The sequence below is a fragment of the Lemur catta genome, chromosome 11 (assembly GCF_020740605.2).
Source record: "Lemur catta isolate mLemCat1 chromosome 11, mLemCat1.pri, whole genome shotgun sequence".
Lineage (NCBI taxonomy): Eukaryota > Metazoa > Chordata > Mammalia > Primates > Lemuridae > Lemur > Lemur catta.
The window spans coordinates 81,409,432-81,424,587 of NC_059138.1; the positions used below are offsets into that span (position 1 = coordinate 81,409,432).

The 15,156-nt window shown below is 39.8% G+C and overlaps 1 protein-coding gene across 5 annotated transcripts in view; it reads right to left on the reverse strand.

Moving 5' to 3' along the window:
* Positions 1-10,626: 10,626 nt before the first annotated feature.
* Positions 10,627-15,156, reverse strand: part of ELMO1 (engulfment and cell motility 1) — a 503,740-nt gene continuing 499,210 nt past the window's right edge. For all 5 annotated transcript variants that reach the window (XM_045564710.1, XM_045564711.1, XM_045564715.1 and 2 more), the window contains exon 22: positions 10,627-11,942. In XM_045564710.1, the coding sequence (XP_045420666.1) occupies positions 11,742-11,942 (201 nt within the window). In that variant the 3' untranslated portion in view covers positions 10,627-11,741. The remainder of the gene's footprint in view (positions 11,943-15,156) is intronic.

Sequence of the window (15,156 nt, forward strand, 5' to 3'; positions counted from 1 at the left end):
AGATTGAACGTATTCCATGTGGGCTTGAGGGGTGCATATGGGACTGTTAGATGAAAGTCACTAAATGTGCTGAATGTTCTTATATTCTTGTGTATATTCAGGTTATACTGTGTTAGAAGGATGGATTTGGGTGGACAGTCGGATTTTTGGCACTCTAGTTTTCCAGCCAAGGCTGGCTTGAGAAGCTGGGCTTCTTGCACTTGGCTGGTAGGTTGGATTAATATCTACTAAGAGTCTGTGATTTTACCTATTAAATCTCATCATACAAATAGGCAGGTATACTCATTGCTGCTGGAAGCTTTTGCAAGAATCTGGGACAGACAGACTAGGAATGGGGACAGGCATCCACTGCCAATGCAGCTACAGGAGGGGCTGGTCAGAGAAATGGAGAGATGAAAGAAGAAGTGAGAGAGCTGAGGTCAGAGGTCAACGGAAGCTAATTGAGTGTCAACTATAGGTGGTAGATAAACAGAGGCATAGAGCAGGGGTAGAGGCAGGAAAAATGAAGGAAGTGAGAATGCAGTGGGCAAGAAGGCAGTGTGTAGGATGGAGTAGATGGAATTAGTTCAGGTCATTATCTCCTGACATTGGATTTAAAAATGCAAAATAAGTTTTTCGTATTTCAAAGGCATGCATGCTTATTACAAAAATGTGAAACACAGATTTTCTATAAAAAAAAAAAAACCAAGCAAAAAAGAAAATAAATTCCTGGAGTTCCAATCAAAGAAAACTATTAAAAATGCCTTGTATATTGTCTAAATCCTTTTCTAGACATATATAATACACATATTGATATTTAAAAATTAAATACATGCATATTCTCATACTGTTTTATGAGCTAGTTTATCCAGTTAACATCTTATAAACATCTTTTCTTCTGATGGACTACTGCATATGATTTTGAATGCCTGTCGTGTGTGTCATGGTGTGAATGGATGTCCACTCTTATACATTAGTCAGAAGTTTTAAAATTTTGTTTTAAACACTGGAATTTTTTTGTAAAACAAAATCATACATGGGGGCTTAGCATGTAAACAGATAAAACAAAACAAAAAAAAAGCAGCTCCATTTGATGAGTAAAATTGCAAGGTCGAGAGTCAGTCATATTTTGAAAACCTTGGAGAGAGATATATATATTAATATTACCAAATATTTCTCAAGAGAGATAGTGAGAGCCTTTTTCATTACCATTTTATCATCACTGAATATTTAAAAAAATTCCTTAGACAAAATTGTATCTTGAGATGTTAATGTGCCTTTTAATATTATTTGTGACCTTGAACATTTTCTCTGCTTATTGATTCATGGTTCTTTGAGAATTTATTAACTTAAATCCACATTTTTTGGATTATTTTGTTTTTGTTGATTTATAATACCATTAGGAGAAATAACCTTTAATTATATAGTTATTTGCCAATTTGATAGGCAAAACAAATGTCTCACGTAATGTCCATTTCTTCAAGTTTTTGTGCTGGTAAATATTTTTTCCTCCACTGATTATTTATACTTATATTTTGTTATTTGCCTGTTGATTTCCTTTTCACATTTTTCATTAGAGCATTCATTTTTTTCTCCTTTTATTTATTATTGAATTGATTTATTTTTCTTTATTACATTTTCTTCCTTTTATTAATAGGGAAGTTGTACATTTTATTTCTAATATTTGCAATAGTTATTCCCCAATTTTAACATGTATTGTTGATTTAAAGTCTAAAGATTGTCAATATCTCTACCTTCTAAAAAATAAAAGCAGGTTAAAGTGCTTAAAGTTATATTATACCCTTTCATTATATGTTAAATTCTTCTATGTTTTAATTCCACATCATTTTAATATATTTTAAATTAGTTATTATTATTTCTTTTTCCACAGCTATTTCTGGTTTAGATTTACTTCCAATATTATCCTTTTCTTCTCACTTTTAGAGATTGCCTATGAGTGACAAATTCCCTCAAACCTTGTTGGAAATATTTTTGTTTCCATTCTTGAGTGACAGTTTAACTGGGAATAGAATTCTAGTTTATAATGAACTTCTCTCAATGTTATGAAGCATAGTATCTCCAGACCTCCATTCCAGAGCCTCTCAACTGGTGCTGCAATGCATACCTCTCTCCTCACTGCAATGCACTGGGAACAAGTCTCTGGTATGCAGAAGTATTGATGTCCTTGTCATCAGGGTGTCAGGGCAGGGCTTGGGCTGCAGTCCTTCCTGGTGAGCAGGCTCATGTGTTTACTCTGGTGTGTTGTGCAGGTATCATAACTTTCAATGTATGCTATGGCATTGAAACACTTAGAGCACTTCTCTGTTGTTGCTACTGAGATAAAGCTGTTAGTTTAACTGTTCCTTTGAAGGTAATCTGTCTGTCTCTGGTGTTTTGCAATGTCACTATGATTTTTATCAATACAGATTTACTTATCCTTCTGGGGACTTTTTGTATTTCCAAATCTAAGAATTTATGTTTTACTGGAAAACCTCAGCCATTATTTCTTGTAATACTGCATTTCCACAATTTGCTATTCTCTCCTTCTGGGACTCCTCCTATTAGAGTTCTCACCTCCATGCTGCTTAACCTTCAGATATATATATATATTTTTTAATTTTGAATTTCTCTATGCTGCCTTCCAGGTAATTTTCCTCAGATCTATCTTTGAGCTCAGTAATTCTCTCTTTAGTTGTGTCTACTCTGTGTTTATTTTTTTATTTTTATTTTTTTTCCAAAAACCAATTGAAGAATAATTTATTTACTTTTGAAAATAGAAACACTAAAAAGCTAGGCAAGATTCTTTGCCTATATACATATATGTAAATATGTATTTTTTATTTATTTCTTTTGGAATTTTTTTATTTTTTATTGATACATAATAATTATACATATTTGTGGAGTATGTGTTATATTTTGATACAAGCATATAACATATAATGATCAAATCAGGGTAATTGGGACATGATTCATCTGAAATATTTATCATTGCTTTATGTTGGGAACATTTGAAAATTTCTAGCTTTTTTGAAATATAATAAATTATTGTTAACTATAGTTGCCCTATTGCACTATTGAACATTAGAACTTTTTCCTTCTAGTTAACGGTATTACCCATTAACCAACACCTCTTCATTACCCCTACCTACCACCCTTACCAATCTCTAGTAGCCACCATTCTATTCATTACCTCCATGAGATCAGTTTTTTTAGGTCCCATATATGAGTGTGAAAATGCAATATTTGTCTTTCTGTGCCTGGTTTATTTCACTTAAAATAATGTCCTCCAGTTCCATTCACGTTTCTGCAAATGACAAAATTTCCTTCTTTTTCATGGCTAAATAATATTCCATTGTATACATATACCACATCTTCTTTATCCATTCTTCCCTTCATAAACACTTAAGCTGATTCCACATTTTAGCCAATGTGAATAATGCTGCAAAACACACAGAAATTCAAATATCTTCTGGTTACATTTTATGTCTTTGCCTCACCCAAGCGAGGTTTAGAGGCATGCCCTTCCTCTCTACAATGCTCACCGTGTCTGTGACCATTAGTTCTACCCTGTGTTTAACATGGCACTGAGTTCTTATTTCCAATGACTGTATTTTTCATATATTATTGTTTTTCACATCTTTTTATTGTCCTGAGGATTTCAATTCCATTTAAATACATTTACTTTATGTTATTTTCATGTTTTTATTCTATTATGTCATGTTTTGGGGTATCTAATATTTTCATTATTATAGATTGCTTCCATGTGTTGTATTACTTTTGATTATAAACACAACTCTTTAGTGACATATGACTTTTCTGTGAAAATCCCTTGTAGCCTGACTTGTGGGGATTATACCCAGAATAGTTTTTTTATTTACTTCCACTAGGATGTCCAGCTCTGTGCAGCCCAGGGTCATGTTTTATGTTAGTCTCTTAAATGGGCAATCTAGGACATAAGGGAGTGATATAAATTTGAACCCTAATACCAGATGAGTCACAGGCTTAAGGCTTCAGATTTTCAGGTGAGTCTTTTTCCTCGCAGAGCCCAGTCAGACAGAGAAGATTTCATGTTAGCTTCCTATGCCAATGGATAGATTTCCCCCCGCCCCCGCCCCAATCTAACCTGCAACTGAGGGTGTAGCCTTAGGATCCTGGCTTTTATGGGAAGACCTCAGCTCCATTTTTCATCTTGCATGCACATGAAGTCATCTCTATCAAAATAATGTAGGGCTATAAGGCAAGAACTGTGGTAGAAGTCTGATTTCTATGGAAGTATAGGCATAGCTAAAAGTTAACCAGCCATTGTCTCATGGCTTGCCTTCCTTTAATTGCTTACTGCTTAGTCATGTATCCCTGGTTGCCATAAGATTTGTAACTTCCCTAATTGTTTCTATAGATAACATCACTATTCTAAAACCTGAAATTGGTCTTTGAGCTATTTGCCAGACTCTGCATTCAGGTGGACAAAATCTAATGCCAACCAGACCAGTGGCCATACTCAGGAACTGGCTCAACAGATCCTGCTACCCTGTACCTAGAACTGAGTCAGTGCAAGAAGACAATTTTTGCTCCCCAACACTATGAGTTCATCCCCAGCTAATCAGCAGACCCAATTTCATAGCTCTTTGTCCAACAAACTATCTTTAAAATCCCTGGCCCCCAAATTCTCTGTGAGGTGGATTTGAGAAATTTCTCCTGTCTCCTCGCTCTGTGGACTTGCTGTATTAAAGTCTTTCTCCACCACAACACCTGCTGTCTCAGTGTATTGGCTTCCTTCTGTGCAGCAGACAATAGAACTTGGTTGGGTGGTAATACACATGAAGCCAGGTCTCTGTCCCTACCTGGACACTGGAGCCTACCCCCCATCTAGACCATTGACAACTTGGGGAGGCCACAGCCTCAGCCACAAGTTTGTGCTTTGGATTTTAGTTCTCTCCCTATTACTAGCACCTGTGGATTTCCCTTCTTTTAATACAAGGTCAGAGAAAATCATTTAAAATCATCTTTATTGTATTTACGTTTTTTGCTGAATTTAAAATAATTTTGCAGAGAGGATGTTTTGGGTATTGCCATGGAACTAGAAACCTTTTATACTTACTTTCTTACAGTGTAAAATTTTTTTGTAGCCAACTATACAAGTAAGTTTGAATATATTCCAAGGATATATATAGAATGTATATGTTTTGTAGATTAGACATATGGAAACACCTTTTGAATCCAGTTGATCATATTAGTTAAAAGCTATATACCATTATTTAAAGTATCTACCTAAGGAATGGTATTCATCAATTCCTTTGTATACATAATAGTTTTGGTTTAGATATTTCAGGGCAATTTTATTTGTCATGTAGATTTTCAGTCATATCAACATAGTAAATTGTATCAATGTAAAAGAAAACAGATGGTCCCTAACTTAGGATGGTTCACTTGCAATCTTTTGATTTTATGATGGCACAAAACTCACAATTTTGATGTACTCTGAGTTTTTATCTTTTCCCAGGCTAGTAACATGTGGTACATGAGATATTCAACACTTCATTATAAAATAAGCTTTGTGTTAGATAGTTTTGCCTGACTGTAAGCTAATATAAATGTTTTAAGCACATTTGAGGTAGATTCATGTTGGGGTTCAGAAACCAATACCCCAAAATATGGCATTTTGACATGTGGACTGAAGAAGCCTCAAGGTCTCTCTGACCCACAACAGAATTCCTCTTTCTCCCCTACCCCCCACAATAACCTATTTTACCAGGATGACATATAAGTTTCTAAACTCTCTTGGGGGATTGGGTGTTCATTCTAAAGGCTACTATGTATACTTGTTAAATATATTTGTGTGCCTTTTCTCGTATTAATCAATGTGCCTCATGTCAGCGATTTTTCAGTGAACCTTTGGAACCAAGGGCCTTGGCCCCTACACTAGGCTGAGCGTATGACATTGGGTAGGTTAGGTATGTTAAATGCATTTTCAATTTACAGTGTTTTCAACTTATGATGAATTTATCGGGACGTAACCCCATCATAAGTCAAGGAGCATCTGTATTATATAATAACTTTCTTTTCCATATATTTTAATTTTCAGTTTTGCTTTGCCTGATATTTATTTGCTCCTTCCCTGCCATTTCCTCTCCCCATACACCTCATTAGAACTTTGGATTTGCTGGTGTCTGGCTCATCCTTGTATTTTCAATTATTCTGTGTCATTTTGTTCTAGGCACGTATCTTGTAGGCAGTATTTATTTGGATTTTGCTTTTTCAGCTAGTCTGAGAAAGATTTGGTCTTATTTCTATTTTTGTATTTATATATTGAACTATGAAAATACAGTTGACCCTTGAACAACACAGGTTTGTACTGTGTGGATCCACTTACACGCAGATTTCCTTCCGTCTCTACACCCCTGAGACATCAAGACCAGCCCCTCCTCTTCCTCCTCTGCACAGTACTCAGTGTGAAGACGATGAGGAAGATGACCTTAATGATGATCCACTTCTATGTAATGAATAGTAAATATATTTTTTCTTTGTGATTTTTCTAATAGCATTTCCTTTTCTCTAGCTCACTTTATTGTAAGAATAGAGTGTGTAATACATATAGCATACAAAATATATGTTGACTGTGTTATTGATAAGGCTTTCAATCAACAGTAGCCTATTAGTAGTTAAGCTTTTGGGGAGTCAAAAGTTACAGTTGGATATCTGACTGCCTGGTTGGCACCCTGACCCCCTTGTTGTTCAAGGGTCAACTATATATACTTTTGTCTTTTATTTTTCTGTGTTTGCAATGATGATTAAGTTTTAGTTCTTTTTTAGTACCCCATTTGTAATCTTTGTTGGACTCAAGTTGCTCTCAGGAATTTGATTGATTGATTGATACATTCAGTCTTTAAAAATGAAGCACCTTTGGCACATGTTTAGCCTCCAGTCCTACTCTTCCCCAAATTTTGGGCCATTGATCTTTGCAGCTGTTGCCAATGTCACAGTGGTGACCTTAAAATGCAAATCTGGTCCTGCCTCTGACCCAAGTAAAATATGTCAGTGGATCCTGGTCACATAAAGGAACACCTAGGCATGCCATTCAGTGTTCTTTATCCTGTTTCCCAAGCTTATCTCCTACTATTCTCTCTCCCCCATTCCTCTCTGTTCCAGCTATAACATGTTCCCACTCTGTAATGCCTCATGCTATTGGGGTACAACTATATTTTTATATAGGATTATACCATACATACTTTTTCTCCCTGAATTTATTTTAAATTGTGGTTTTATTGTGTTACCTCAAATCCTTAATTTAAGAAATATAATAAAACTGTTAAACTTTCCATTCTCCCTTGCCTCTGTTATTTTTCTTTCCCATAAAACAGGTTGAATTTGTAGATATATAGTCAGTCCTCTGTATCTGTGGCTTCCACATCCTTGGAGTCAACCAAGAGTGGATGGAAAAACAAACAACAAAAATGACAATACAACAAAAATGACACAAATTTAAAAAATTACAGTATAACAACTAATTACATAGTGTTTACATTGTATGAAGTATTATAAGTAATCTAGAGATGATTTAAAGCATACTGGAGGATGTGCGTAGGTTATATGCAAATACTATGCCATTTTATGTTAGGGACTTGAGCATCAATGGACTTTGCTATCTGCAGGGTCCTAGCACCAATCCCCCACGAATATGGAAGGTCTGAAGCTATGCTAAAGATCCTACACTCAGACCACCGTGGATAACAAAGGAAAGGAAGGGACGTGAAGGGAAGGGGAGGGCAAGGCAGGAGATTTACTCTTTGCACTGACAGTTTCTAGCTACCTCATTTATAATCCTCTCAAGTAATAAAATATCAATTTTATAAGGGAAGTAAGAGGCTCACAGTGGTTAAATAACTTGTCCCCAATCTTATCTTTCTTTTTGGGGAAGTCTACAAATGCATACTATCTCATTATCTCACTTTATTATTTACGAAGACCTCCTTTTCTTCCTCTCTCCCCCGTGTAGGAGTCATCTGCATTCTTCTCTCTCCCTCACCCTCACACTTAATTAGGTCTCTGCTTCCAGCTCATTCTGCCTTTTTAATAACTTCACCCTCCTCCCCATTCCTGTTGCTGCTACCAAAGTCTGGGTTTTAATAGTGCTTGGTTGGAACTATTTCAATAATCTCCTTGCTAATATCTCTGCATCCAATTTTCTCCCACTCCAATCTTTCCCCCACATGGCTGTTTTGTCCTTGTGGTATTTCTGAATGGCAAATCTGACAACATTACTCCTCTTAATGCACTCTCTTTTGCCCTCAAGTAAAAGTCCCTTGGCAGCTCTGTCAGGATTTTCATGATTTGTTCCTTTTTCCTCTGCAGTAGTAGCTCCCTTTGCTCTCTCATTTACATCCTACACACCAACCATACTGCATGACTTACAGATCTTGAGTAGTCCCAGGTTTTCCTGCCTCCGTGCTCTGTTTGTACTCTTTGCTCCACCTGGAAGGTTTATCTCTTGCAAGCTGAACATCTCTCTTTCAAGATGTCACCCAAGTTTTTACTTCTGTCTTGTTTTCCCTTACATCATTTTTGGAAATTTTGGTCACAACTTCCTTTCTACTAATCTACCTTTTACATATTTATATAATACTATTTACCACACTGTGCTTCAACTTTTTGGTTTTGTATTTAACTAAGTTACTTGATTGTCATTTCCCTAACATTACAAATTTTGTTCTCACTTTTACAAATGTTAACTTTATAAATTTTGTTCTTGTTGCTTTCCTAGTGTCTAGCTCTAAGCACATTTTTGATTATTGAATGAATATTTCATTTCCTCCTTAAAATTAAAAGTTTATGGAAATTGTAAAATATTTTCAAAATTAAAACAAAGTCGATGAAAAGTATACATGTCATTGGGTACATGAACTGCTTCCTTCATTATAAGAGCAGGTAGGTAGGCTAGATGTGTTCTAGTTGGTAATTGGAGGATGGTTTGGAAGATAATTGGAAGAATGGACTTGTAAATAGATTGAAGAAACATTCAACCTTGAACTTTTTATTTTGCAATTACAATTAGCTTTCCCTACCCTTAAAAGTAATCATTTTTTAGTAGTTTGGGAGGGCTGATTAATTATCCTTCCTCCTATGGATTCTGAACAAGTATAAGATAGGAATTATTAAAATATCAGCAGATTCAAATTATGTTATCAGTTTTATTTCAGGTAAACCTGAATTGGAGAATACAAGTTGGACTTAATGACAAAATCAAGTTTCCCACTTCACTTTTGCCTTGGATTTGGCTGAGTTGCCCAGGCTTAGAAAACTGCAGGCAACAGGTGTTGAAGCTGAGCTGATGGGCTCACTGCATGGGGAAAAAGCCTTGGGTTGCCCAGGAAGAGAAGATGAGGGGGCCAAATGCGGGCAGCAACCCTTCCCCACATGGTCACAAAATGAAGGAAGACAGAACAGTGATGGCAACACCCTCAGGATCTCCCTGGGCCAAGGGAGAAGGGTCCAGGGAAAGGTAAGAGAATGTTCTCTGATAGTCCTAAAAGGGTCCATTTCTATTGCGTGCACCACAGCAGGGTGCCAGGAGGGAGAGGGGCTGGATCTTCCCAGCTAGGGTCGCAGGACCCATCAATCTCTTAATCCCAGAGTCCCAGGACCTCAAGTATGTTCATTCAGGGAATTCCCCTTTTCATTGACTGGATCTTGTAACCCCTAGGTAAAAAATAATGTGATTTTGTTTGTTTTCTTTCGCCTAACACTTAGCGTTTTATCATGATGATGGGTAGATTAATAACTGCTCCTGACAGGAAGGACATACATGTTAATAGCATCGAAACTTAATGATAAAGGAATTGTCAACCCGACACTCAGCTGAGTGCTCTGATGGGAAGAAGGACACTCTGTGGATGACTATGAATTATAAAGGACTTTTCCGTGCAATTTATGGAGTGCGCTGGACCATGTCATCTCAGCCCAGGTCAATCTGCAATTGCACATCCTGATGATGGTAAAGAGCAGTGACCTGGATGCAGCCACTGCCTATGCTGCAAGTCCAGGGTGGCTTGTGCTGCACCATGCTTAATTCTGCATGCTTACACCCTCTGACATCCCTTCCAGCCCTTGGAGTTTATGATCCTGATGATGCCTGTAGTGGAAATGACCTAAGAAAAATCATTTGCTGGGCTCTGACCCATCACTTATTAATTAAAAATTAGATTTATTTAGTTCTGGCTTAATTAATTTCAGGTCTGTGGCTTTGCATTCTTTTGCATTGCTAAGCGTGCTCCCTTGAAGTTCCGATGTATTTAATTTGACCAGTTCTATGAATTATATAATGGTCAGAAAGAAAAAAGAAAGAGAGAAAAGTCATGGTTTGGAAGCAACAATGTAAAATAAATAGATCATATTTTCACACAGTGGGTCTGATTTTCTCAGTGGGTTTGGACAGACTTCTCAGAAGCAACATTCTCTACTGATGCTCAGAGCCCACACTGACCCAGTCCAGGGTCCCCAAGAGCAGTGTTTCTCAGTCTGCCATGCACATATATCACCAGATTGAGCAGGTCTGCGAGGGATCGAAGGGCTGGAATTTCAAACAAGCCCCCAGGTGCCAGTGAGTGAGGAGCAGGAACCTAAGTCACCAAATCAAAACACCAGCTCCCCAACTCATCACAATTCATTTTATTCCACAGCATGTTTAAGGGAATGTTATTCTCAGGAAGATGTTTGGGATTAAAATAATTAAAAAAAAACTGGAAAGTACACACATTTATGTATCTCTTCTCTTCATTAAATATATATCTGTTTGGCAAAAATGTTAGACTCTTTTGTACAAAAACAAAGCAAAAAAAAAAAAAAAACAACTAACCCAAAACCCTTGCAAATTGTAAATACCTGTAATAATTACAATGATGTAAACTTGGATGTCTGACAGCGTGACCATCCTGTGGAGACGGTAACACCAAACCCTTGGACAGCAACGGCCCGTCACAGAGGCAGTCTATCAGAGATGGAGCGTGACGACTATTTCACCATTTGTGCTTTCAGCTAAGAGGCTGGGAGCGTGTGTGGAAATGAAGGCAGGTCTGGCCTGGGGCGGGGAGAGGAAATCCCAGGCTAGCTAGCGAGGAGGGAAGGTAGGTGACGGTCACAGTGCAGATGCAGAGTGGGCGTGGAACCTGGGGACTGTGTGTCTGCGAGACCCGGTGCTGGCGAGGGCTACGATAAGGCAGCTGCTGCTGCTGCTCTTGGGACAAAGAGGAACAGGGCAAGGCCAAGGCGGGGAAGGAGGCGGGAGGAGACTTGAAAGCAGATCTCAATTCCAATGGAACTAGAGGTGTGAGCTGACCCTAGAGAGAAGGGAAAGGAGGATGCTGGACCTGTTTCCTCCAGACAGGGGCCTTGGGGCACTCCCCTCGGTCTGGCGGGCAGTCTGGGGCTGTTGGCTCCCTACTCTGGGAAGGGGGGACTTGGATAGGGGCTGGGATGACGGGGCTCCTTGGCTCTCTGACTGGCGGTGGGCTTTGCTCTTGTCCCACCAGTGGACTGCAGCAATGGGAAGTGACCTAAAGCAGTGGAGCCTAGAAACAGAGTCAGGGAGGTGAGCAAGATGCCAGGGCAGGGCCGAGAGATGCCGGGGGCTAGAGGCGAGGCCGAAGGAAGTGTCGACCCACAGCTTCCCTTCACCCAAGGAGGATTCCAAGGCGTGGGCGTGTTTTCATTCCTCTCTCCTGTTAGCTAGATTTTCCAGTTTTGGAGAAGGCGCGTCCAGCCCGGCCACTTCAGTTACAGTCGTAGACGAAGTCATAGTTGCTGGGCTCCTTGGGGATGGGCGGAGGCGCGTCTGGGATCTGGATGTTTTCCAGGTCCAGGAGGCGGAGCTTGATTTCCATGCTGAGCAGGGTGTCCAGGTCATTCCGAGTCAGGTCGCTCATCATGTCTTTCCCAAGCAGCGCATTCAGCCCATCCGTCCAGATACAGTACTGGCGGGAAGGGAGGTGACAGCAATCATTATTGGTGACAATTACAGGAGAAGGAAAAATACCTAACATTTAGTGAATACTAACCCGTGCTAGGCTCTGTGCTAAGTGCTTTGCCTACATCATTATTTCATATTCACAACATCTTTGTAACGTTGACAATTCTGTTATCATCTATCTCTGTTTTACAGGTGAGGGAACTGAGGCACAGAGAAGTGAAGTAACTGGGTAGTATGTGGGGTGGGTGGAATTTGAATCCGGGCAGTTCGGCTCCTGGGCCTGCCCTCTTCTCTGCAAAGAATTCCTCCCTATGTGGCGGCTGAGGGTTTTCATGCTCCATGACCACACAAGGTACCTCTGGTATCCTCTGGGGATTCCGGTCACAACCACAGATGTGCAGAAAAGTGTACATTGCCTCAAAATCTGCAGGCACAATCATCTCTTTGCCTATTTGGGATCTATAGTCTTATCTCTAACATCCCCCCAGTGAGCCCATGACTTTAAGGTATTGGTGGAATCTATCCCAACACTCCTTGACTCAGCAGGTCAAGCTTGCTTTTTTGCTGCTTCCACTTGTGATTTCTAGTGTAGTAGCTGGTTTCTGCCTGTACCTGATTCGTAGCACACACATGACAGCCCCATCCCACCCTGGCACCAGTGTTAGCTCCACCTTTTGTTTCTCAACAAAAGGGCTAGGAAATAACCTTCTGCTGTCCAATGTCTGACAGCCAAAATGGCTACAATTATTGGGTGATCTTAATAGGATGGGGGTTAGCTGCCTGTCTGGGGTCCTCTTCTGCCAGGGTTTCCCTCCACCACGTCTCTGGAGCCTGATCCCTGGGGCATCACCTGTGTTGGAAAGCCTGTCAGAGTGCCCAACTAAGAGCTTGGTTCTTCTCCTTTCATAAAAGTAATCATAGCCTTTTTGGACTATGAACTCCTGAGGGGTGGGGGAGGAACTGTGCTTTATTTATGTGAGGGCTTGCCTTACTCTTGTCAACTTCCCTCTGAGAGACTGGGGTCCTGCCCTGACCTAGAAAGAGAATCGTGCTACCTGGTCAAAGAGCCAGCCTCTGCAGCCAGCATGGTAGAAAGCTGCCTGCATTCGGGATGCTGCGCTCCACTCACCTGCTAGGCTGGCCCTAGTCTTCCACAGGACTCTGTGACAGCAGTTGCTCTGCTCTTCTCACTGAACTGGGCTTCCTTCCAGCACGCTTTCTAGATCCCCTCCTCTCCTGGCGTCGCTGGGTCAAGTGGTAATTCTAGACCCTACTGAGCCTATCTTTTGCATTGTGGTTATCTGCACTGTATTCCAGAATATGATAGCAGATCTCAACACAAAAGTACCGAAAGTATATTGCAAGCGCTATATAAATCTTCAGTCACTATGATGTGATGCAAATCTACCATGTACACATCAGTGGTACCACTTTTTAAGCCAAGGAGGTGCCCAATGGTTGTACTGTGAGATATATGTCTGACGAGGGCAGTACTGAACTGTAGGGTTTTGGTTCTATTAAGCCCTTGCCTATGTGATCTCAACCAAACATTTAACCCATGTAAACACTGGGTTAGTGCTGAGGGATCTCAGGAAGCATTAGTGTTCTCATGAATACCTTAGCCATATTCTGAACATGTCTAACCATCCATTTCCTCATAAATAAGCTTGACAGAAACAGATTTCCAGTTCCTCCCTTGGAGATTCTGATCTTGTAGATCTGGGATGAGGAGACTTTTTTAAAAAAACTTTCCAGATAATTCTGATGAACATCCAGGTGTGAGTTCCCCTGAACTCTGTACTCTCAAAAGCCCCCTCCAGCTCTGACACTGTATCATGATAAATCCCACAGTCCTGGAGATTACTGCTCTTGGTACAGAGCCTTCAGATTAACTTGACCCACAGGAACATTTCTATGGTGCTTTTCTTTTGAGAATGGCAGGCACAAAAAATTTTATTAAGAGTATAATCGACCAATAAATAAAAAACCCTGTAGTACTGGATTTGAGTTGGAACCACCAGTATCAACGAATGATGTATTTTATCTTAAAAAAAGTCCTAACACCTAGCTCTATCCCCAAAGAGGCTTAAAAGTAATGACCGACCAAGTAGTAATAAACACACCTTATGCCCAGATTCTGGTTACTAAATACCATTTCCTACCAAAAGTAACCAAGGCTCCATAGAGAAAAGGCAGGAAACATACAAGATGAACCCGGAGCATCTTGTCATACCAGAATGCCAGAAAGTTACCAAAGACATAGGAGTCATGTCAACAGAACTCAGAAGCCAACCTGATGGTGTTTTTACTTGTCCCAGATAGGACAATTTAGACACTAATAATACAACAATGGAAACACTGAGATACAAATGTTTAAATCTCTGACTTACTCAAACACCAGAAATACCTCACTGGTCTTCTTTGAAAGATGCTTATATTTTGAAAACTGGCAAAGGGAATCAAGTATTTATCCTGCCTATCATACATGAATTATACAACTTTAGGGTAACCAAATAGTTGATGAGGCCATTTTCTCTTTATATATCCCAGTAATCTATGAAGGAGGAATGACAGAATTGGAATATCAACCTTTTGGAACCTCTGCTGGATCCCAGGACCTGGGCAACGATCACCGGTGGCTGCTGATGTCCAAGAAAAAGAAACAAGGAGACACCACACAAGCACACACCATTGCTGCTGTTAAAAATTGAGCCTGGACTTGGTTAATCCTCTATCAATTTATAAGAAATATAAGGGACATGGGACAGATGAATATATGAAGTGATTTTGCAGGCTGTGGTGGGCAGAATACCCGCTGTTCAAAGATGTCCAGAATCTACACCCCAGATGGTAGGTTCTGGGGCAAAAGAAATTAACGTTGCTATCAGCTGGCCTGAAAATGGAGCGATCTTAGATTACCCAGGTGGGCACAATGTAATCACAAGCATCCATGAAAGTGAGAGAGGAAAACAGAAGAGGTGTCAGAGTCAGAAAAGTGGGAGGGAGATTGGACTCCAGAGGAGGCTGGAGGGACAAGATGAGGGCTTAGCCTAGTGCTGTTGTGGATGGATGGAGGCCAAGGAATGGAGGCGTCCTCTAGATGTGGAAAATGCAAGGAGATAGATTCTCCCCTAGGGCCTCCAGAAAGGAACACAGTCCTGCTGACACTTGATTTCAGCCCAGTAAGACCAGCATCTGACTTTTGACCTCTAGAATTG